Source organism: Molossus molossus, unplaced genomic scaffold (genome assembly GCF_014108415.1).
Source record: "Molossus molossus isolate mMolMol1 unplaced genomic scaffold, mMolMol1.p scaffold_m16_p_6, whole genome shotgun sequence".
Taxonomy (NCBI): domain Eukaryota; kingdom Metazoa; phylum Chordata; class Mammalia; order Chiroptera; family Molossidae; genus Molossus; species Molossus molossus.
In genome coordinates this window covers 31,871,193-31,894,067 of record NW_023425399.1, presented here as the reverse complement: position 1 = coordinate 31,894,067, position 22,875 = coordinate 31,871,193, and the positions used below count along the sequence as shown (strand labels likewise).

Sequence of the window (22,875 nt, the reverse complement as noted above, 5' to 3'; positions counted from 1 at the left end):
TCCTCTATATAATTATTCTCTTACTTAAGATCTTTCAAGAATGTTTTTGATCAGTTTTACCTTGATATAATTTGTTTTTCTCATGCCACCGAACGTAAGAACTTAACAAAAAGACACAGTTAAATGAATTAAATGTATATAGTAAATATATAATGAAATATTTTTTATATTAGAATAAAATTGAAATCTCTCAGACTTAAAAATTATGGAAGATACTAATATTTTCATATTTCTGTCCTATACATTTTTTGTATATTCTGATTATTGAAACAAGCTTAAAATCCAGTTATTGATCCTGCAAAATATATATCAAATTCACATTCTAAATTCTAAATCTAATTCAACTTTCATCAGTGACTATCAACTGTTTCTTAGAATATCAGTATGATTATCCACAAAATCTAGATGTTTGATCATTTTTGTCTCTGGTCACTTATTCCTAAATTTGGTTTTAAGTCTCGTGGAAGAGTTTTGCGTCATTGGCACATATCAACACTCGAATGTGTGTGTGTGCACGTGTGTGTGTGTGTGTGTGTGTGTGGTGTATGTGTCTGTATTTATATGGCTGAGTGTGAACATATATACATGGAGATAATATATATCATTTATATATGGGTCTGTGTATCCTTTAGATAAATATTCAGTCTTTAGCTCTATATTAAAAATAAATGAACCATGAAAAAATGTCAGACAGCAAAAGAACCACCGGGACCTGTTTAGTCTGATTGAATTGCTGCTCAACATATATCAGCTCAACTATTTTAATTCAACCGAACAGATTCTTAGTAGTTATTTATTCATTTCAGGCCAACAACCAATGAATACCCAGACTTTGAGTGCAAATAGTCAACTCAGATAGCCCACTGCCTGGAAGTGTGTGGCCAACTTGTTCATGCAGACAAATGTACAAGCCATATTGCCAAGTCTGGGAATAGCTTCACTGGGCAAAGATACAATCAAGTGATTTTAATTTTTTAGGAAAGAAAACCAGCTTATTTGAATCACTGTGGCAAAGCCATGTCAGCAACAAATACACTGAGGCCTTTATGATAAATAAATCAGCAGACTGCAAGCCACCAGTGCTTGCAAAGCAAAAGATGAAACAATTTAAAAATGCATGTTACATTGAAGATATGGTAGTTGAGTGGCAGGTAGGGAAAAAAATGTTCAAAGTTGGTTGTTCAATAGTGTTAAATAGTGATATGCATTTCTTAAACTATTTCTATTACTTTAAAAATAGTTTATACCAGAGCTTCAAATAAAAACATGAGCTTGATTTTCTTCAAAGAAGACACAGTCCTTCATTGAATGGTCCATGGAGCCTGGAAGTTGCCTGCTTTGAATTTACTATTGGAAAGAAAACAAAAATCCCACATACATGCACTCTCTACTGATAGACCTACAGTTCGTTCCACATCGCACATGGAGTCTGGGCGTGGGGACGTGTGCATGAATCCTTCTGGAACTGTCCTGTTGGCGTGGATTGTAGGCTAAGGATGTTTCTCAGGAAGATGCTCTGGGCAGTGATCTTTGTAATCAGAGAGAGTCCGATGGAGCTTGAGAGGCCATGCATGTCCCGAAGGCCCAGCAGGAACAGTCACAGAGGAGTATCAAACTCTTTGCCCAGGTGATCACCTTCCAGCTCCTCACTGGAGGGAGGCCTGTGGTTCAGCTTTCCAGGGTCTAAGGCCAAGGAGGAAGGGACGGAACTGTGATTGCTGTCCTCACTGATCTTCCCTTTCATGGCTTCCTGTACAAACTCCAGAATCTCCAGGGGCAGTCTTTTGAACTTGTCTTGGTACTCTTGCTCTAGCTCCACCTGTAGCTGGGAGACACCAAGAGGGGTGGATGATTTTACGTCATTCAGGTTTTCTAACCGCCCATGTAGAAACTTCTTGAAAGATATGTGCAAAGACGGGAGGAATACATTAATTTTAATATCTTCCACTGGTTACCTCTAGGAAAGACTTAAAACAGAGTTTAACTGGACATGCCATTTTTCCATAACCGAAAGTCAAGTTCGGGTTACATGTGGCAGAATAGGGCTAAAGACCTGCAGTAATATAAATATATCTACACACACACACACACACACACACACACACACACACTAATCTTTCAAAAAAGTTTACAGAAGTAATAAGCAATAATCTGAAGTTTAAAAAAATTTTTTTTCCCTTTATTGCTTTTAGAGAGAGGAAGGGAGATGGAGAGAGCGATAGAAACATTGATGAGAGAGAACATCGATTGACTGCCTCCCGCATGCCCCCCACTGGGGTTTGGGTCCACAACCTGGGCATGTGTCCTGATCAGGAATCAAACTGGTGACCTCTTGGTGCATGGATCAATGCTCAACCACTGAGCCACACCGGTCAGATGATCTGAAGTTCTTAAATGTAGGGGTGGGAAGCTACTGAGATCTGGGAGTGCCAAGGTCAGCCATGAATCGAGCTGAGGAAAACTAAGAAGCAGACTGGAATGGACAGAGGATCAAGGTGTGGGCTCTATGAAGCGCAGTCTCACCCAGAGGCTGGGAAGCCAAGCTTGTAAAGAGGAGCTGGATGCATTTTTCCACACTGAGCATATTCATGTAACCAACTTTAACTTCCATTTTGACTTCTTTTATCTCCTCTCTATTTTAATTTCCTTTTTCATTCTAATTTCTATTTGCCTCATAAACTGTTTCAGCTACAATGTAAACTATCTTTTAATCTGTCTGTTTAGTGCTCCGGAGAATTTTCAGACATTTAAAAGTCACAGAATACTTTCTGTAAATGCAGTCGTACATAGTGGCCCTAAGCATGAAACAAGCAAAGCGGAGTCTTCAGAGAAGTGGGGTGAGGGCAGGGCCAGTGGTGGGAGCTGCTCAGCGCAGCAGAGCCCAATGGAAACACAGAATGTTATACACAGTCCCCCTGGCTTATTGACGGGTGAATGGGGGAGCATAATCTTGAACATGGCATGTGAGACTGAGTGCTTTCTATCTTCTTGGAGCACCGAGGCAGCTTTTTAAAAGATGTGTCCCTAAAACCTTTAAAGACTTTATTTTCCTGCTTCGAAGACTTTAAGGTGTATACAAATCACCTGGGATCGTAATTTTTAATTCTGATTCAGGAGATCTGGGTGGGCCCCAAGATCTTGCTTTTCTCAGGACTCCCAGGTGAAGCCCATGCTGTTGGTCCATGCTGGACACTCTATCTCTCTGTCTAAGCCCCCATTTTACTTTCTGTCTTGATCCTCACTGCGTGTCCTTCATCTGTGGCTTCAGTGCAGTCTCTGGTGCTTGCCCTCACCCCTGAACCCCTGGACCCTGGACCCTTGACCCCTAGGGTGAAGACAGTGTTCAGGGCATCTGCCCCTTGGTGTCTTGATTGCCTTTCTTCACCCCATTCTGGATGGTGCCTGTAGCTTGAGAACATCCTTTAGTTCAACTAATTTGTTCTCTTGCTTCTGTGGCAGAGAAATTTCACCAAAGCTTGCTTATTTAATATAGATGCACAATTCATTATCTGCAATCCTAAAATCCCCAAAATACGGAAATTCAGAATTTTGGGGGGTAAATTTGTGGCAAACTCATTGACATTAACTGATATAAGGTTATTTATAATCCTTATTTATTCTACTTTATGTGAATATCCATGCAGGGTACTGTAGACATAATGTGTTTGATAATGAGGGTGACTCCCTAGAATATTATTCCTATGGTATATGTATCATATTACCTTTCTAAAATCAGAAAATTTATGTATTCTAAAAAATAGCAGGCCCCAAGAGTCTCAGATAATGAATTGTGGATCTCTAAATAATTTTTTTTTCACATCAAAAATGACTGATAAAAATAACTTGACCAAAGTATTCAAGTCACTTCTTCTTCCCAAGTAAACAATGCAGGGTATTAATGAATATGTTGTGCTAGAATCTGAATTCTAATAGCCAAGGAGGAAACACGCTCTGAGAAGGGTACCCTGGGGCCCTGACGGAGTAAAGGCCCCTTTGTACACAGCCCCGCCCTGACTGCCAGGACAGGACGAGGAAGGTGATGGCCAGTTCTTTCCCAGCCGTCCCCACCATGTGGAAGGTCAGATGTTCACACTGTCACACTCTTTTGTGAGAATAAAATCTCAGCCTGGTGTTGGATAGTTTCCATTTACTACCATCCGGACCTCATCGTCATTTTGCCTCAATTTTAATTCAGTAACGTGACTCTAAAGTTCCTTTCCAAGGAATATAAGGAAAGGAAGAAAGTTATGGGGCCCTGTGTTTAGGGGATAGCAGATTGCTGTTTTCATTTAGACTAGGCTGAGGGGCCTTCAGCTATAGATATATTGGACCTGACCTAAAAGTCAATTTCTTAGGTCATGGGTTGATAAGACTCCACGGTGCTTGATAGTGCTGTTTCTTTTCTTAATTTACATAACAAAGGGAACATGAAATATGACAAAATTATAAATACTTTAACATTTTCTAATAATTTTTTAACACTCTAATTCTAATCATTACGGTTCTGCACCCAATTCAATATGTGGGTTTTTCCTCCACACCACCAAGCAATTCCCTATGACTCCAGCTGGCTGTCATACCACTGAGCTCTGGCACTACCTACGTGGCGATAGCATCAGACCCCACAGGTGAAGGGTTCAGTCCCACAGGACGGCCCCCCTCCCCACCCCACTGCACACACCAACTGCAAGTCGTTTGTCTCTTATGCTTCTGCCTGATTTGCTATAGTTTGGAGTTCCATTAATTTGCTAGAGCAGTTCACAGAACTCAGAGAAACATTTTATTTACTAGATTACTGGTTTCTTATACCAGGATATAGCTCAGGAACAGCCAGAAGAAAGAGATGCACAGGGCAAAATATGAGGAGTTGGGGAGTTCCCTGGCCTCTCCAGGACGGCTCTCTCCACTCTCCACCTGTTCACTGACCCAAGGCTCTGCAAACTCATCCCTTCAGGTGTTTAAGGAGGCTTCATTACATAGGCTCTGTTGGTTGAATTATTGGCCATTGGCAGTTTTAAAAAAATGAGAATGGAATTTTATCAGTAAAATAGAATCTTGTGGAATAGTCGTAGTATCTAGGGTTTCCTAGGAAAACAGAACCAATAGTGTGTGTGTGTGTGTGTGTGTGTGTGTGTGTGTACTGAATATATATACACAGACTGACTGGATGATGCTTAACTACATTATGGAGGGTGGTCTGGTTTACTCAAAGTTTACTGAGATATCTAAAATAATTTTTGATCAAATATCTGGGTACTGTGGCCTAGTCAAGTAGACATATAAAATTAACCATCACAATAAGCTAGCAAAATCTTAGACTACTTGATGAATTACTACAATGCTGAATATATATCACAAAATGAAATAATTATAGTTCAGTGATTTCATATTCAACAAAAGCATTGTGGTTATTTCCTTTTCAGAAAAGTCAGAAATAAGCTTTGATTACTGAAACCATGAACTTGCTGCCTAAAACTAAATTGTTTTTTTCATTTGCTGAATTTTATTTTTATATTCAATCACAGTTGACAGTCAATATTATTTTATATTAGTTTCAGGAATACAGCATAGTGGTTATACAATTTTTTATTTAATTTACAAAGTGATCCCACCCCAATAATTCTAGTACCCACCTGGCACCATACATAGTTATTACAATATTACTGACTATATTCCCTGTGCTGTACTTTACACCCCTGTGACTATATTATAACTACCCATTTGTACTTCTTAATCTCTTCTCCTATGTTACCCAGCCCTCTCACCCTCCCCTCATCCAGCAACCATCAGTTTGTTCTCTGTATCTATCAGTCTGTTTCTGTTTTGTTTGTTCGATTATTTTGTTCTTTATTTCCATATATAAGTGAAATCGTATGGTATTTATCTTTCCTTGCCTGACCTATTTATTTAAAACCACACAGAGATATCACCTCACTTCAGTCATAATGGCTATCATCGATAAAGCAACAAATGACACGGTGCTGGTGAGGGTGTGGAGAAAAGGGAACCTTTGTGCCCTGCAGGTGGGAATGCAAATTGGTGCAGCCACTATGGAAAACAGTGCAGAGGTTCCTTAAAAAATAAAAAGTAGAGCTACATTATCACCCAACAACTCCACTTCTGGGCTACGTCCGAAAAAACCAGAAACACTAAGTTCGTTGCAGCATTATTTACAGTAGCCAAGATGTAGAAGCAACAAAGTGCCCGCCAATAGACAATTGAATAAAGAAGAAAGTGGTTCAGATATACAATGGAACAGTCCATAAAAACGAAAGAAACCTTAACATTTTTGACGACATGGGTGAACCTAGAGTGTATTATGCTAAGTGAAATAAGCCACTGGGTTTTGAACACTACCTCCAGGCCCTTGCATCTCCCAGAAGGTCTGCCTGTGGGACTTAAAGTTCCAACCCTGTCATCAGAGGTTGGGTCCCCTGGCAACTAGCCCCCCATCCTTAGGTGCTTTCTAATAGTCACCTCATTAACATAACAAAAGACACCTTGATCTTGATCCTTACTTAGGAAAAGTCCAAGGGTTTTAGGAGCTGTTTGCCAGCAACTTGGGCAAAGCCAAATATATATTCTTTATTATGAATAACAGTATCACAATAATAATAATAATAATAATAATTCAATTTTGTTATTTTAAGTACTTTTTAATCATTAACCTAGTTGTGGCTAACTTATAACTTTAGTGGACTCTTTCTTTTATTAGGGGTTAGTAGTAGATTTTATTGTTTTCTGACCTATTTTAATAAAGTATTTTAATATATTAAATAGCATCTATTTCACTCTTTTTAAAAAGGCATTCGTTTAATTAATGGGTTAATTACAAAATTGCATTTATTATTAAATTTCCAATTAGAGTTCTTCTTTTTACTTATTTTTTTCTTCTTATAAATGAAATAGTCACTGTAAGAAAATGTGAAAAGTATGCTGAATGAAGCCTGGCTCTGTTCCAAGAAAGCTCAGCTATCAGGAATTCCAGCTACTCCAGCCCAAGCGTTGCAAGAAGAGATTTAGAAGGAAATCTCTGTTTAGGGGGAAAGGCAGTCATGAGAGTAGGAGCAGCAGGCTGTGTGCAAGGAACACAGAGAACATTCTCTGGCTAAAGGAGTTGCCTGAAGCTTAGCTCTAGTTGATGCCTAACAGATTTCTGTTTTTGTTTTTTTTTATCCTCACCCGAGGATATTTTTCCATTTTTTGTACAGATAGAGTGGGAGGGAGAGAGAGGAAGGGAGAGGGAGAGAGAGGAAGGGAGAGAGAGAGAGAGAAACATCGACGTGAAGGGACACATCGAGTGGCTGCCACCCGCACGACCAACCAGGGCCGGGGACAAACTGCAACCGAAGTACCTGCCTTTAGCGGGAACCGAACCCGGGTCCCTCCGGACAGCAGGCCGACGCTCTAACCGCTGAGCCAAACTGGCCAGGGCCAGATTTCTGTTTTTTAAGAGAAGTCAGTAATCCAAATTTTCATGTGAGATCTCCTGATTTTTCAAATTTTTGGCAGTCAATTCAACCCACACTCATGAGTCCTACTGGGCTTGTGTCTTAACTTGTCTCCTGACAGGTTTGGATCAGAGGGCTCAAGAGATTGAGTCCAACTGGAATTTCAGTTTGGATTCCTCCTAACTTTCTTTCCTTATAATCCTGAACTTCAGAGGGTCCCCCACTAGACATCAGGGCTTGTTCTTAGTCATCCTTCTGCTGGCGTTCAGGGTCATCTCTTTGAATTGCCACATTCTGGTTCATGTACTCAAACCTGAGTTTCTGCAAAGTGCAACTCAAGCTGCAGGCCCTGTGGGCATGGTAGCTGGATTGCACCAATGACAGCAGTTCTTCACCCCTCCTTGTAGACATGGCCTTTGCAGTTTCTCCAGTCAAGTGTGGAGTGCATTGTTCATGTCCTTGAATCCAGGGAGGCCTTGTAATTTGCTTTGTTCAGCTGAATGTGCCCGAGTGACAGTATGCAGCTGTGAGCCTCGACCTCCAAAGGCCTGTGTGCTTCTGCTCTCACTGTTGGAAGCTTACTCAGGCATGATGTGAAGTTGAGGCTAGCCTGCTGACAGAGGAGACACTTGACTCAGTTACACTTCTCTCTGTCACTTTAACTATCAGACATAGAAGTCAAACTGTTATAAACCAGCCAGCCCCTTGCTGACCCACTAGTAAACACAGGCTTCGGCAGGGCTACTGAGATCAGCTGAGCCTGGCCCCGACTGGAAGAACTGCCCGACTAGTTCATAGACTCACGAGCTTAGTAAATGCCTACTTATTGTTTTATGCCACTGAGATTGTGGCTATTTGTTAGGCAGTGTTGTGGAAGTAACTAACTGATATAGTGGGAGAATTCAGGCATAGCATATAGAATTCAGCTCCATAAAGTACTCATAACTGAATCCAGCCATCCCATCTTTTCCTTGCTGTGGCCTCAGAACACATTCTTGAGGGAAAACCACCACAGGACAAATAGAACTTCATGAGAAATTTGATTTTGTAGGATACGCCTTGGAGCTTTTCTACACTAGCATGAGCTTGCTTGATCGTAAGTTTGTAAGATATATTTAAAAATTGGACAAATAAAGAAGGAAGAACGGTCAAATTCAATCTCTATTTTTAAGGCAGATTGTTATATCATACTCAGATATTAATAACTAAGAGCACTGCCAAGGTTTGTTTTATTATAGGCTGAGTTTTCCAATTTGCCTAGCCAGACTCAATTTCTGAGTTTCTTAGTCAACTTGATTTTCAAAAGATGTTGCCACGCATGGCTCCTGTGAACTCTGTTAGACAAGAAGGAAAAGCGATACGCTCAAGTTCAAATGTGTTCAGCCCTGCCTGACTATATTGTCGAAGACTTTTGCACTTGAGATGTTATTCTGCCTCTGACATTTTTCTCAACTGCCATAAGAAGTAAAGCAGGGATTTGATTTAGTTAAGCAAGGTTTTCAGAGTTATCAATATCAGTGATGATGAAGGAGAAAGCAAAGTTATTTGTGAAGGTTAATTTACAAACAGGAAAAAAAGGAACACCTCAGTGCAATGCAAATATGGTTTACAAATATGTCAGGTTACTGAGTTACTAAAGAGATATAATCAAAGCCAATTTTCTAAGGAAACAAATTGAAACCAGAGAATAATAAGCTATAGTGGGATAACAAAGACAACTGCTAACCCTTAAAAAAAAATGCTACAGAGAATGCACAAACAGATATTTAGGAAGATTTTACACAATTGGACCTCAGGTCTTCCTGAAGTCATTTTGCCCAAAGAAGTAATAAAAATCTTAGGAGAACACTTAGGTATAATCATGAGGTTTAGAGATATTATGGAAGAAAGAAAAAAACGTCAAGCTACAAAGGAAAAATTTTTTAGGTACAGTTATCTAAATAAAAATAATTTTTTGGGGCCCTGGCTGGTTTGGCTCAGCGGTTAGAGCGTCGGCCTGGAGTCCAGAGAGACCCAGGTTCAGTTCCCGCTTAGGGCACATACCTCGGTTGCAGTTTGTCCCCGGCCCTGGTTGGGTTGTGTGGGTGGCAACCACTTGATGTGTCCCTTTCACGCTGATGTTTCTCTCTCTCTCCCTCCCACTGTATCTGAACAAAATATCGAAAAATGTCCTCGGGTGAGAATAAAAAGAAAATAATAATCTTTTTGGTGAAAAAATGAGCAAAACCCAAGTAATTCATAAGAGAAGAAGGCAAATACCCAGTATATAGAGAGATGAGAAGATGCCCACTGCCACTAGTGATCAGGACATTCAACATCTCATCTTTTTAAGGAACATTGTATTGGTAAAAAACAAAAAAATTTAAGGCGTAATAACATCGGATAGGAAACTAATATTTTCAATAATCTGATTATAGGCAATAATCTGATAATGCCTATAAGCAGGACAATCTACTTGCTCTCCACATTTGGGAATCTGGCCCAGACAAACACAAGCATCACCGTTCAAGGACGGAAGCACTACCAGCATACACACTGCAGCAAAAAACAAAAACAGAAGCCAAACAAAATAACAGCCGCAACAACAACCAAAACTCTGAAAACAACCTTAATTAATATTAACTTCATACCATATGTACATTATCACTATCACTGTATTTTTTGGTGACGCATTTGAAAATAAATTTTATACATCATGATATTTCACTCATAGATGCTACACCACACATGTCCTAAACAGAAGGGCATTTTCCCATACTATAGCAACATCTTAATCATTTTTAAGGAAATTAATAATAATTTCTTAATAATATCTAACATCCATCCATGTCCAAATTTGCCCAGTATCACCACTCCCAAATTGTTCTAGTGTAGTTCTGTCTGAAACTGTCCTTTTGGGTCAGAAATTGTGGTTATCTGGATATGAATCTAATGTCAGGGTCAGCACCCCAATTTGGTCGACAGGGTGTGGCTCAGAAAAGACACATCGGAACCAGGAACTTCCAACTGTGGGGTTGATGGTCCACGTGGGAACCATCTTGACATCATTAAAAAAAAAAAAATCAACCAATGTTAGGAGTACCTGGTCTTTTTATCTTTGGTACTAGTCACAGTTGAGCTATCAAGGTACAAAAAAGAAAAAAAAATTCTTCCTTCTCAAGCAGTCTCTAAATTGAAACCAGGGATGGCAACATAATTCAAAGGGGTCAAGTGCCAAATGGAATAAGGGGCCCTTTCCCCCAAAAAAGTAGGGCAAAAGCTTTTTCACTTCCTTTGTGACCTCTCTCAAGCTCTCATGGTGTTTTCTATCTGCTATTGTAATGTCACATCCCCTCAGTCATGGGGATACTTGCAGGGTGAGTGTAGACCTCCATAGACACTTAGAGCCCAGCCCGCAGCCAAGTGTGTGGGGTGTACATTCTTGACCCCAACCCTCCCTGCACCTGTGCCAGGCCCACGGTAGATAAGGGTAGGAGCAGAGGGAGGCAGTCATGTCTCTGTGGGAGGGAGGGAGAGAGAGAGAGAAACATCCATGTGGGAGAGACTCATTGATTGGTTGCCTACTGCACACGCCCCAACAGTGGCAGGGGATCGAACCAGCAAACCAGGTACGTGCCCTTGACAGGGAATCAAACCCATGACCTTTTGGTGCTCAAGCTGAAGCTCTGAACTCAGAGCCACACTGGCCAGGGCCTCATCTTATTTTTAGTATAATCTTGTAAATTTTTACTTCAACCAAGAACAGAAATAACAGGATCATATAAAAATTACAGAGGGAGACTGATCGGGTTACCACAGGATTGTTGGAAAATGGCACGTGGGACAATGGGACTACATTACATATCCCAACCATTCCAGGTTTTGTGTGTTCGTTTTCTTCTAAATTGCCTTAGAATACACTGCAATGGGAGTTTGAGTCAAAAGCGCTGAGTGAGAAATTTGGTCTTCTACTCCCAACACAAGGACATTCTGGATAACACAGAACACACACGTTTATTTAAATTTATAGCTGAGTTTTAGTATGAGAAGAGGAGACCCTAAGTCACAGGAGTAACAAAGCTAAAAGGCCCTGGGTTGATGCAGTAGATCCTCTTGGTGAGCTGGCTTTTCATGTTCCAAGAGGGTGGGGAAAGGCCTAAGAAGTTTGGGTGTTGGAGTGCTGAGCGAAGCCCGGGGTACCCACACCTAATCAAGACTAGGAAAGCTCAGTCCATAATCTTGGGGACAAGGCCAAGAAACTAGTGATTCATAGGGCTCATGGGAGGAAAAATGTCAGCAACAAGGGATCAGAAACCTGAACCAGCACCACAAATGAGTGCGGTTTCCAAATTCACATTACCACTGTGAATGGGTGCCCAGTGTCAACAAATCAAAGCAAACACTGCACAAAAATAGAGTAAACACATGAGGCCCAGCAGTCAGAGGACAGCAAATTCAGATTATTTGGATTCTCTGTAACCCAAGGCAGGGAAGAACCCTATAGATAAACCATTCCCACTGAACATGAACTCCAAGTTCAAAATGACAAACCATTCATGTAAAATGCAGCATTTGGCCCTGGCCGGTTTGGTTTAGCGGTTAGAGCATCGGCCTGCGGTCCAGAGAGACCGGGGTTCAGTTCCCACTAAGGGTGCGCACCTTGGTTGCAGTTTGTCCCCGGTCCTGGTTGGTCATGCGGGTGGCAGCCACTCGATGTGTCCCTTTCACGTCGATGTTTTTTTTTTCTCTCTCTCTCTCTCCCTCCAACTCTATCTGAACAAAAAATGGAAAATGGAAAAATGTCCTCCAGTGAGGATAAAAAAATAAATAAATTTTAAAAATTAAAAAATTAAATAAAATGCAGCATTTGGTCAACCTTGTAATTCAAGGGTGCCAACGGCAACTGAAATATAAAGAAAATGAGTAAAATGGTGATCAGTGTATTTCTAGGGCAAAATAAAAAATACTCGAGACCTGAACAGAAATAATTTGGATAGTACTGCCAATGTAGAATGATACAATTAATATACAATGGATGTACATTCCTGATGCTTTTAATCAAGTGCTAGGGTATGGTGCATGCCCATATTTTTGGCAGATTTCCCTAAATAAATATATTTGCTTGAAAATGATATAAAATTAATTTTCATTTTAAAAACAAATACCAACTAACTTGTTACAAAGGCTAGGGATGCAACCACAAATTAAACTGTTGCCACAGATTTACATAACTGGATAATTCATTGAGGAATAGACAAGATTTTCTCTCTATCTAGAGTGCTTTTGCTTTACCAAATATGACCTTGGCAGCTTATTTAACCCCTTGAAATTTAAATCACCTCATATATAAAATTGGGATAATAGTGCCAGTTTCCACAGGTGGTTGTTAAAAGGTTTAAATGAGATCATGAATGTCAAGTAATTAGCATATTGTGCTTGCATATTAATTTCTATAACTTTATTTCTAAACTGAGAGGAAAAAAAGAACATCTGGTACTCTGTCTATTAAATGACCTTAGTTTTTTCCAATGATATCATCTGAGTCATTATTTGGTCAATGCAACACAATTATGGTACTTGTTAGATCTCTCTTTTTGGACTACATTCTGGATTGTTGGTGATTTTGAAGTATTTATCATCAAATATTATCGGGGTAATATTTGATTGGTGTAAGGCCTTGTGTTTGATACTGTGGAGAATGAAACACTTAGAACCCTTCCAGGGCGACAAGCGATGTGTTTTTTAAAATTTTATTTCAAGTTGAAAGCCAAATGCATTCTAACATAGCTCTTAAGTGTAAACTCCTCTTTACATCCATACATGATAGAGGAAGTTTGCTCTTCATACAACAAAGAACAAAGATTGCAGTGACTTTTCCCCTAGCTCCATCCCCACTCCTTCTTCGCTGTTCTTTCCCTAATATACTTCTCTTGAAATGCTGCAATTTCCTCATTTAGCCCATAATTTATACCTACTCCGACTCTTAAAATATATTTCAAAATTTCTTTTGTAATTGTCTTACAGGTGTCTAGAGATTATTGTAGAAATCTTTGCAAAGGGCATTGATGATTATGTCGTTAACCCCTCCAAGAGTTAGTAGTACTGAAAAGAGTTTTTAGAAATTATATAGTCAAACCTTTTCCTTTTACTTAGTAGAAACCTGTGGCCGAAATAAAAAGCTTTCTCAAAGATACAGCTCATTAGTGGCAAAACTAGGACCAGAACCTAGTTGATTCTCCTCTGCAAAAGATTGACTGAATTAAGACCCCCATACTTTGCCTCTCTCTGTATCTGTAGCCTTTGCCTTATGACTTTAAATTCCTCTAACTAAAGAGATAGAGTCTGTCTCTTTACCTTTTGCCAATGGGGTGGTCATGTGACTCACCCTGGCAAATAGGATGTGAGCACACATGGCCCAAGCAGAGGCTTAAAGAAGCACTTGTACAGTTTAGCTTTCACTCCTGTTATTCTTCCATGCTCATGGGAACATGCCTGGATGGACTAGTTTGGTAGAGGACAAGTCATATGGAATAGAGCTGAGTCACCCCAATCATCCCAGTCACACAGCCCAAAACATCCAAGATCAACCAGCAGCTGGAGGGCACCCAGAGATGTCAGCAAGTCAAGCTGAGATTAATAGTCATCAACCTGACCTGTAAGTAACCATCGATATATGAATAAGCTTGGCTAAGATCAGCTCTGTTCAGCCCAGATCAGCTGAACTCTGCAAATTGGTAAACTAAATAAATATTTATTATTTACTATATGCCAGTGAAGTTTGTGTTTGCTTTGCAGTGTTCTTGTAGCATTTCCCCCGTGACTCCCATAATTTCTTTCAAAAGTGTGCATGAAACTCTGGGGCCTTGACACGAAATAAATTGTTTGCCCTGTCCCAGCAACCAGACTCTTTTTGTTGTTGTTAATCTTCACTTGAGGATATTTTTTCCATTGTTTTTTAGAGAGAGTGAAAGGGAGGGAGGGAGCGAGGCAGAGAGAGAGAAAGAAACATCAATATGAAAGAGACACATTGCGTGGTTGCTTCCCACATTTGCCCCAAATGGGGCCTGAAGGAACCTGCAACAGAGGTACGTGCACTAGACCTGGAATGGAACCCAGGACCCTACAGTGCACGGGCCAACACTCTAACCACTGAGCAACACTAGCCAGAGCCAGGAGCCAGACTCTTGATACCTTATATACATAATCATTCAGCATTTAAAAGCAAATTACACTACAATGTAAGGCAATAATTATGCTACTACTTGGTTATTCACTTCATCCCAGCTAATGTGTGTGCTCTAGGCCTTGAAATGTTTGTGTCAGCACTGAAATCCTCTCCCCTTTCAGGTGCCTTCTGTTAAGGCCTAGGAGTTTTTATTTTTAGTTAGGTGCTCTCTGTAGGAAGACTTAGCTAGAGCCTATCATAGCTGGGAACAAAAGGGATTGTGAATGAGGACAATAATTTTGATTTTACCAAAACGATTAATCATAGTTTGGAGATACCTCATCAAACTGAAAGTTACTACTGTACTTGAAATACCAAAAGATGGTCAAAATTTTGAAGACCTATGCTCTGGGCAAGGAAGCTAGGTCTTGTTTTATAACTTTGAGTGAATCATTAACCACTAGTGCATTACTAAGCACCATTCTTTACATAAGGAAATGAAGGCCTCCCACTCAGGTGGTCTAGTGCAGGATCAGGGTCTGACCACCATGCTCTTGCCTCCTGGGCCAGGCTCCATCCCCACCGTGTCAGGCCAACCCCCAACTGTAAAAACAGGATTGGTGACGATCTCAGCAATCCAATATTCTTGTGTGTGTTGAAAGAAAAATAACAACTCGAGTGTATTTTTCTTGCCTGTCTAGGATTTCAAAGTTGCTTTCACAAAGCAAGGAGGAGGGGTTCCATGGCATAGTGTCTTACTGATGTGGGTCCCCTTAAATAATGGAGTTCAGGCTCATGGAAAACAATGACATCACCGAGCTGCAATCAGCCTGGTCTATTTCTCAGCCTTCCCTGGGCTTTTTCTATTTGCATCTGTCATGCTTGGAAGACACTGGCTTTTCCCTGCCCGCTACGTAATTCTTCAGTTCAGGATCTGTTTATTTGGTCAACTGGCTGTTTCCCTGTTTGCCATGAAGTGCAGTCTAATTTAATCAGAGTATTGCTGTAAAGAGTCAGATACTATAAGAAAGGATAAGTAAAGGAAAAATTGGAGTAAGGAAAATATCCTAGCTTAAAAAAAAAGAAAAGAAAAATATCTTGGGCTAGACCCAATCTAGTAAATATTGCTACTAAATTGCAGGGAAATATAAAACCATAAAAATAATGATGGTAATATAATGATGGTAATAATTACAGCTTGCTGAATGCTTACGGTGTGGCAGGCACTGTTCTTAGGACTTTTCATGTATTAACCAATTTAATCCACGTACACTAGTTTCAGAATCTCTAAGTGGAAATATCTAGGAGGTCCCAGAAACAACATAAATCTGTAAATCGGGTCTGGTATAAGGCAAGAGAGAAATACTGAGAACTGTGGCCAACTGGAATTGTATTTCATGTTTAAAACACTCAAGTTCTGAAATGTTAACATGTACCAAGAGTAGAATAAAAGGCTCATTTTAGTCTGCAAGTCACCAGTTTGTGGCTCCTGATTTAGCAGCGCTGTGCGGAGCAGGGGCAGGACAGCAAAGGGCGATTTATGGCCCCTGGGAGAGGTTAAACAGACAACACCAGAAGAATCCCATCTTCTCAGCCACATAAACCTAAGCAAATCAATAAAAAGCCTCAAGTCAATTGAAATAAAAAGTCATTCCAAAGCTAATTATGTTTAGATAACGTGTATTTCTTTTCAGTCAAGTGGAATGCCACCAGCAGGGAAAAACTGAACGTACATTATGAATTCAGTGTCTATACTGAGTCCTATTAGAAGGAAATGTGTATAGTGCAGATGGTGCCTGCAACCATCTCAGATAAAGGGGAGTCCCAGAGAAGCATCCTCCTTAGCAAGTCTTGGCTGGGATCCTTTAAGACATGCCAGACGTGGTCTGTGGAGGTCCTGCCCTTGCAAGGGTCTCCTTTTAAATCCATGTCTCCTCATCTGCACATACCTTTGTCCTAACTCCTTTTAAGACTTCCCAAGCATTTTTAATTACTCAACTTGAGCTCAAGCGAAAATGGCTTTCTTGTTAGAGCCTGTAAATTGCATTTAAAAAACAAGAGACAGGCTGTCAAATGTCCTTGAATGAACTCAGCTCTGTCCCTGGAGAACACCCTTCTCCTGATCAACTAAAATTAGTTTTGGTTTTTCTTTCTCTTTTTATAAATGTATATTTCAAGAGTTGTTAGCTATACTATGATTTTATCAAGATAATTGATTTTGATGCTTAGGGAGAAAGGGTTTCCTAATTATATAGTCACTCCTTCTAAACACAATGTTTAGTCTTCTGCTTAAATTGCTGTGATTTAGACTGATCATTTACAACTGGATCTGAGAGGCAAGTGGGTATGTATTCGCTCGAGAAGGGGTTTCGAGAAGTCTGGCTGTCATGCCTGAATTCCCCACCCAAGGTGAAGCTGGAAGCTATGATGGAGTTTTGCAGAGAGAGCAAATTGAAACAGAGCCAGGTAGAAAGTCAATGAATGACTGCGACCAGACGGGAGCTGTGCTGATTGCAGAGGGCCTTTCTCTCTCACTGAGGGAAGCCACCCGCTCTTGCCAGCTAGATCTCTGCCACATGTATGCCCAAGGTGGCCACATATTCTGACTTCTCAAAAAAAGTTAACAATCGGGATTCTCATGTTACATCAACTGGTTTGTCAGTGATGTCATTCATATTAGGAATTAGAAATAAAAACCCCAGACCCTTGCCTGTGAGGCTTGGTTGGAGCGTTGTCCAGTGCAGGGAAAGGTTTCGGGTTCGATTCCCTGTCAGGGCACATACGTAGGTTTCTGGTTTAAACCCTAGTGGGGGCGTGTACGGGAGGCAACTGATTGATGTTTCTCTCATACGTCTCTCTCTCTTTCTCTCACTCCTCTCCTCCCCTCCCCTCTCCTCTCTCTAAAATCAGTAAAACACATCCTTGGGTGAAGATTAAAATATATAAATAACTAAAATATAAAAACACCAGGCAGTCAATTTGCAACTTCCGGAATAGCTCAGTAATGTGTTCCTTGGGTTTGTCTTTGGACTGATAGATAATCACCCAAAAGTCTGCCATTGCCTCCCCACGGATTAGACTACAACCTGTCTGCTGCATGAAGGGGGCTTTGCCACCTGGCGCTGGTGCCCGAATCTTCGACAAGGCACTCACAACTGGGGAGGAGAAGACACTTCACTTAAACGAGGGGTAAGCTCTTGACCCTCTTCTAGGCAGCTCCTCTAGAAGGCACTTGCTAAATAATTCAGAATGTCCTTCTATTTCCCCATTTCCTCATTTATCCAAGAGTGGGGATGCAAGATGCTAAACCCACAGGGTTTGGAAGGGGAAATCTGACAGACCCCACTGCTAGGTGCTTAACTGCTGTGCTCCTTTGGAAGTCCTCCAGGCAGATCCTTCTAACGGTAGATCCCTTTCATTCCAAGAGCTCTGTGGGGCTGACTTGGACCACAAAGCATCTACTGACTTTATCTTTGGGGTCCTCTATGAGTGGTAGTCAATTTAGAGTGATTCTGGTAGATTTAAATCCCATTGTCTTGGCCTACATTGCCTAGAACGTGACTAGCTCTCCCCCACAGTCACAGTCATGCTTTCATGTGTCGGTTTGCCTGCAGAGCTGCCTGCACAGGGCAATGCTCTCCGACCCCCTCGCTGCACCCAGGGCTGGCCATGTGCCCAGTTCTTGCCAATGGGATGTCAGTGCAGGGCTTTCCGAGTCATAGGGGGCATCTCTACCTTCTCTTTCCCTTTTCCAGCAAGGTCCTAGAAGATGACAGAGCCCCATTACGTAAAGAACTTGGTTTTCTGAATCACTATGTGGACGCATGCTGTCCACCAAGCAGAGACACCCACATTGGACTGTTATATGAAAAATAAATAAAATTCTATTGCATGAAGCCAATGACCTTGTGGTGCTGCTTGTTACAGCAGTTGGTATTATGTTTACAATACATTCTCACATACACAATCTGTGTTGCAGGATTTACATTAAAGTTAGGGGAATACTGAGTATACATATAGACACCAGGAGTGTTTCTTCTATTTATGAATCATCTTTATTAGCCTATTTTTCTAGCATAAAAGTGGCCTCTTAAAGTTGCTTGGGGCTTATTTGGTTATTCTAGATATAAAGTACAGTTAGAGAATAATCTGAACAATAAATCTTGAGTACTTTATAGTTACTTTATATCTATAAGGAAAAAGAGCTAGTTTTATGAAACCCTGGGGCATTATTACTTTCCATCAATCCTGATCCATTTCTCTTTTACAAGGAAAATGCAGAAACAAACAAACAAAAATCCCCTTTCTTCCATTGTTACAATTGGATTAAAGTATATACAGAACCTATAGTGTATGGATCTAATGAAGTTACTCTTGTAAGGACAGAAATGGGCAACTTCAATTATTGTTGCAAATCAACTTTAAGATATTCCTTTATCTTTTATTTGATAACAAGGCAGAGTTCGTCAGCTAAATCTTTCTTTCTGCTTCTACCTGTCCATCAGCTAACCATCTCCTGATATGTACAGGGTGGGCAAAAGTAGGTTTACAGCTATAATACAAATGCATAATACAGTAATTAATAAAATAATAATACAAGAACAAACTCTACGTTTTGTGAGTACAACTGTAAACCTACTTTTCCCCAGCCCTGTATAACACTGGGGTTGCTTCCAAAAACTTGGGTGATTTCTTCCAGTCACCCAATCTAGGCGATTAGAAGCCCTTCTGATGGATCATAGGTGTCCTTACTTACACAAGGAATACTGACTTTATGGAAAGTTACCAGTGACAGAAAAGTCTGCTAGGTTCTACCAAGCCTGTTCTGGTTCTCAGCTGTCCGTGCTAGCCAGAGAGCCATCTTAATCCCGTGTGTCATGGGACATATCCCAATACTGCAATACTGAACTGTGCAGCAAATGCCACTAATGGTGGGTTCAGGTTCTGGTCAAGGCACAGACCTGGGTTGTGGGTTTGATCCCCGTTTGGGGCATGTACTGGCACACCAGAGGCAACCAATCGATATTTCTCTCTCTCTCTCTCTTCCCCCACCCCCTTTTTCTCTCTCTAAAATCAATAAAAACTTATCCTCGGGTGAGAATAAAAAAATAAATTACAAAAAAATGCCACTAATTCATGGCTCATTTTCTACACTTACGCACCTTTATTGCTTTTAATCTATATATTCATTGATTTATTCATTCTTTTGTCTAAAATTTACTGAGTGCCCTTCTATATACCTGGCACTGTGACTAATGTTAGGCAGAGAGATGGGAATGAGACACAGCTCTGGCTTCATGGATCCCCCACACCAGCAGGAGAATGTGAAACACAAAACAATAATGTGATATGCTGATATAAATACTAGGATAAAGTTATAAGCAATACACAATAGTAGCACAAAGGAGGGAATGAAGACTTCTCCTTTGAATCACAGAATAGGAATTACCTAAGACCAGAGGACTGGACATCATCAAACTCCAGTCCCTCTACATACTTGTCTGGGTGACTACCACTTAACTCTATCAAGGGCCTGTCCATGCCATTTCTGCCTTACTCTCTGCAGTTCATCTAATTATATTCCAAAATAACTAAAAAAAGGAAAAATATGTAGGCACTCTGAATTGTTTTCTAAAAGCAGAATAATTTTGCCTAATTGAATGCTAAGTAGGCTAAAACACTGTAAAAGTTGGAAATACCTCTTGATTTAGCAGAGATCAGTGACCTAGCAAGAATGAAAACCTATTACATGCCCAATTTTCATAGTTCTATATAAAATCCCACTCAGAAAAATTACTAATCTAAGACATTTAACTTAGTTTGAGATTATTAGCTGGCATACACTAAGTGTAAAAATGACAGGGGGTTTCCTATAGTTTTCAGATGGAGGTACCCTAGTATCTAATGCATGTTGATATTATTTGACCTGCTGATAAACTACTTGAGCAGAAAATCTATCATAAATTGTCCAATGCTAATATTTAGATTGAAAAACATCCATTCCTTTCTGAGCCTACACAGGTCTAACTGTCCTTGAAGAGGCCATCAAATTAAATTCAAGTAGCAACTGAAGTACATTTGAATTTAGATATCTTTTGGTTGCTTGTATGCACACCTTAACCACAGTGGTCATATATAATGCAACAGGAATCTAAACTGCTGTGAGATTATTTCCAGGGGGAAGAGAAATTGATGTGCAGGAGAGAAGACAGGCTGTGGCTGTGATGTGCCCAGCACAGCGATGATGCATATTGGCTGCCTCTTCACCCAGCAGCATGCAGAACAGAGGAATAAACTCAAATGCCCATTGGCTGGTGTTTCTGTTCCATAAAGTTTCAAGGGAAAGAAAGGCTATCAAAGAAAATTATGCTAAACATTGAGATAAATAAATAATATATGATATAGTGAGCATATTCAAAAGCGATCTGTCTCATCAAAGGAAGATCAAATGTACTCCACAAGAGGAAATACATTATTGCACTGGATTTAATAGCAGAAAAATAATGATGTCTTTGAGAAACAGCTTTTACATTGAAATAATAACTGAATAACAATACTGAAGATGTAATGTATGTTTAAAGAAAAAGGCTTCTGTTTTAAAATAAATACCTAATATCTAACCATCAAAATGTGTACTTTCAATGTTTTACTTACAAATCAAAAGTTGATTTTTCCTCGCTACCCTGCCTTTAAACCACGGGCTCTGTCACAAAGAAGATGATCCATTTCACCAATTGATGAATTATCCTACACTTAGATAGCAAACAAACACAGTAAGTGCACTGTCCTTTGCTAACAGTTCCTGTGCCATGATCTCTTCACTAATATAAATACATAGATTAAACGTGTTTGCTTTACACAAGAATGTCTGCATTTCATACTCAGGAGCCAAATGCAATCAACATTTTCAAGTAGAAATGCCACTAATCAAGACATAAAACCTGATTTAAAATAGTCTTTTCTATTAAAATAAACCAGAAAGAACATTGATGATGTGGCTTTCTGTCCCCGTTAGCCACGCATACATTTCTAGTCATCGTCTTCTCCTGCTTCCCTGAATTGTTGACTATAAGTCTCATATTTAGTTAATGAATCAGTAACCAATTTCTTTGGAAAATATATAATGAAATAAAATTGTGAGTGCGTCTGTCAAACATGAGCACTATGATGCTATGCACTCTTTTAAGAATGCTATGTCTACCATGAGGTCAAGCAACCGGTTGAAATCATTTAGTTTCTAATTGAACTTAAAAACTGATTAATGGTTATCTTATCAGTGTATGAACTCTTACAGCAGATTCTCTTAAGGAATCGGGAAAATCATGTTCAAGAAACAAAAAAGAACACACTGATTCACCCAGCTTGAGTCTCTGATGGGGTGTGTGATTAATTAACCATTAAACTAACTAATGCATATTTACTGAGCACCTACTAATGTAAATGACTGGTGCCTTGGTAGCTGGCTTGGGGAATCCTGAATAGTATATAACAGTTGTCTCTTAACGGTTAGAAACTTAAAATATAATTGGTGATCCAAGGTAAAATTCTAAAATTGCATGAGCTAATCATACAAGATGAATTGCCAAGTCAGTATTATTGATTCAGGAACTGTAAATTGCTGTGGGGAGACTAGCCTCTGAATTAATCCATGAAACCAACGCCTCTAGTTACCACATGTGAAAACAAACTAATTGCCAATGTCTTAAGCACAAAGGCTCTCTTTCACTAGGCCCTTAGTAACTATTCTGTAATCGCTGTTAAATAACAATGTCTATTACTATGAATATTTACTGAGTATGGATTATCTGCATGGATTGCCTCTTTGAATTCTCACATTATTCAATAAAGTAAATACTAATCTTTAATGGCTAAGTAACACAGACAGTCATACCGCTGGTAAGTAATGAAGTCAGAATTCAAACTCAGTTATTCTCATGCCACAGTCTCCAATTATGTATAATAAGCTCTCCTACCAAGCATTAGCAAGAATCCACATATTTGTTTTCCCTCAACGACTCACTAGAATAGAAAACTGGTGGAAGCTTTCATATATACTAAAAGAACAGAGGCAAACTGACATATATTATGCTAGAGTGAAGAACAGGAGATTACTTTTGTTTTCTTCCTTCTCCTATTCCCACATAGCCAGGCCTTACCATATTTAAGCAGACATTTATTCAGTTGAATAATCTATAACCTTTGAAAATATTTTACTTGACTTCAACTTAAAATCTATATCAGAACAAAGACTTCAACAAGAAATGTCTGACCAACCTCAGA

At 39.8% G+C, this 22,875-nt stretch overlaps 1 protein-coding gene across 1 annotated transcript in view; it reads right to left on the bottom strand.

Moving 5' to 3' along the window:
• Window positions 1-240: 240 nt before the first annotated feature.
• PLCB1 (phospholipase C beta 1) overlaps window positions 241-22,875 on the bottom strand; it is a 699,430-nt gene continuing 676,795 nt past the window's right edge. Inside the window, exon 34 of the mRNA XM_036244472.1 lies at window positions 241-1,825. Coding sequence (XP_036100365.1) covers window positions 1,598-1,825 — 228 coding nt within the window. The 3' untranslated portion in view covers window positions 241-1,597. The remainder of the gene's footprint in view (window positions 1,826-22,875) is intronic.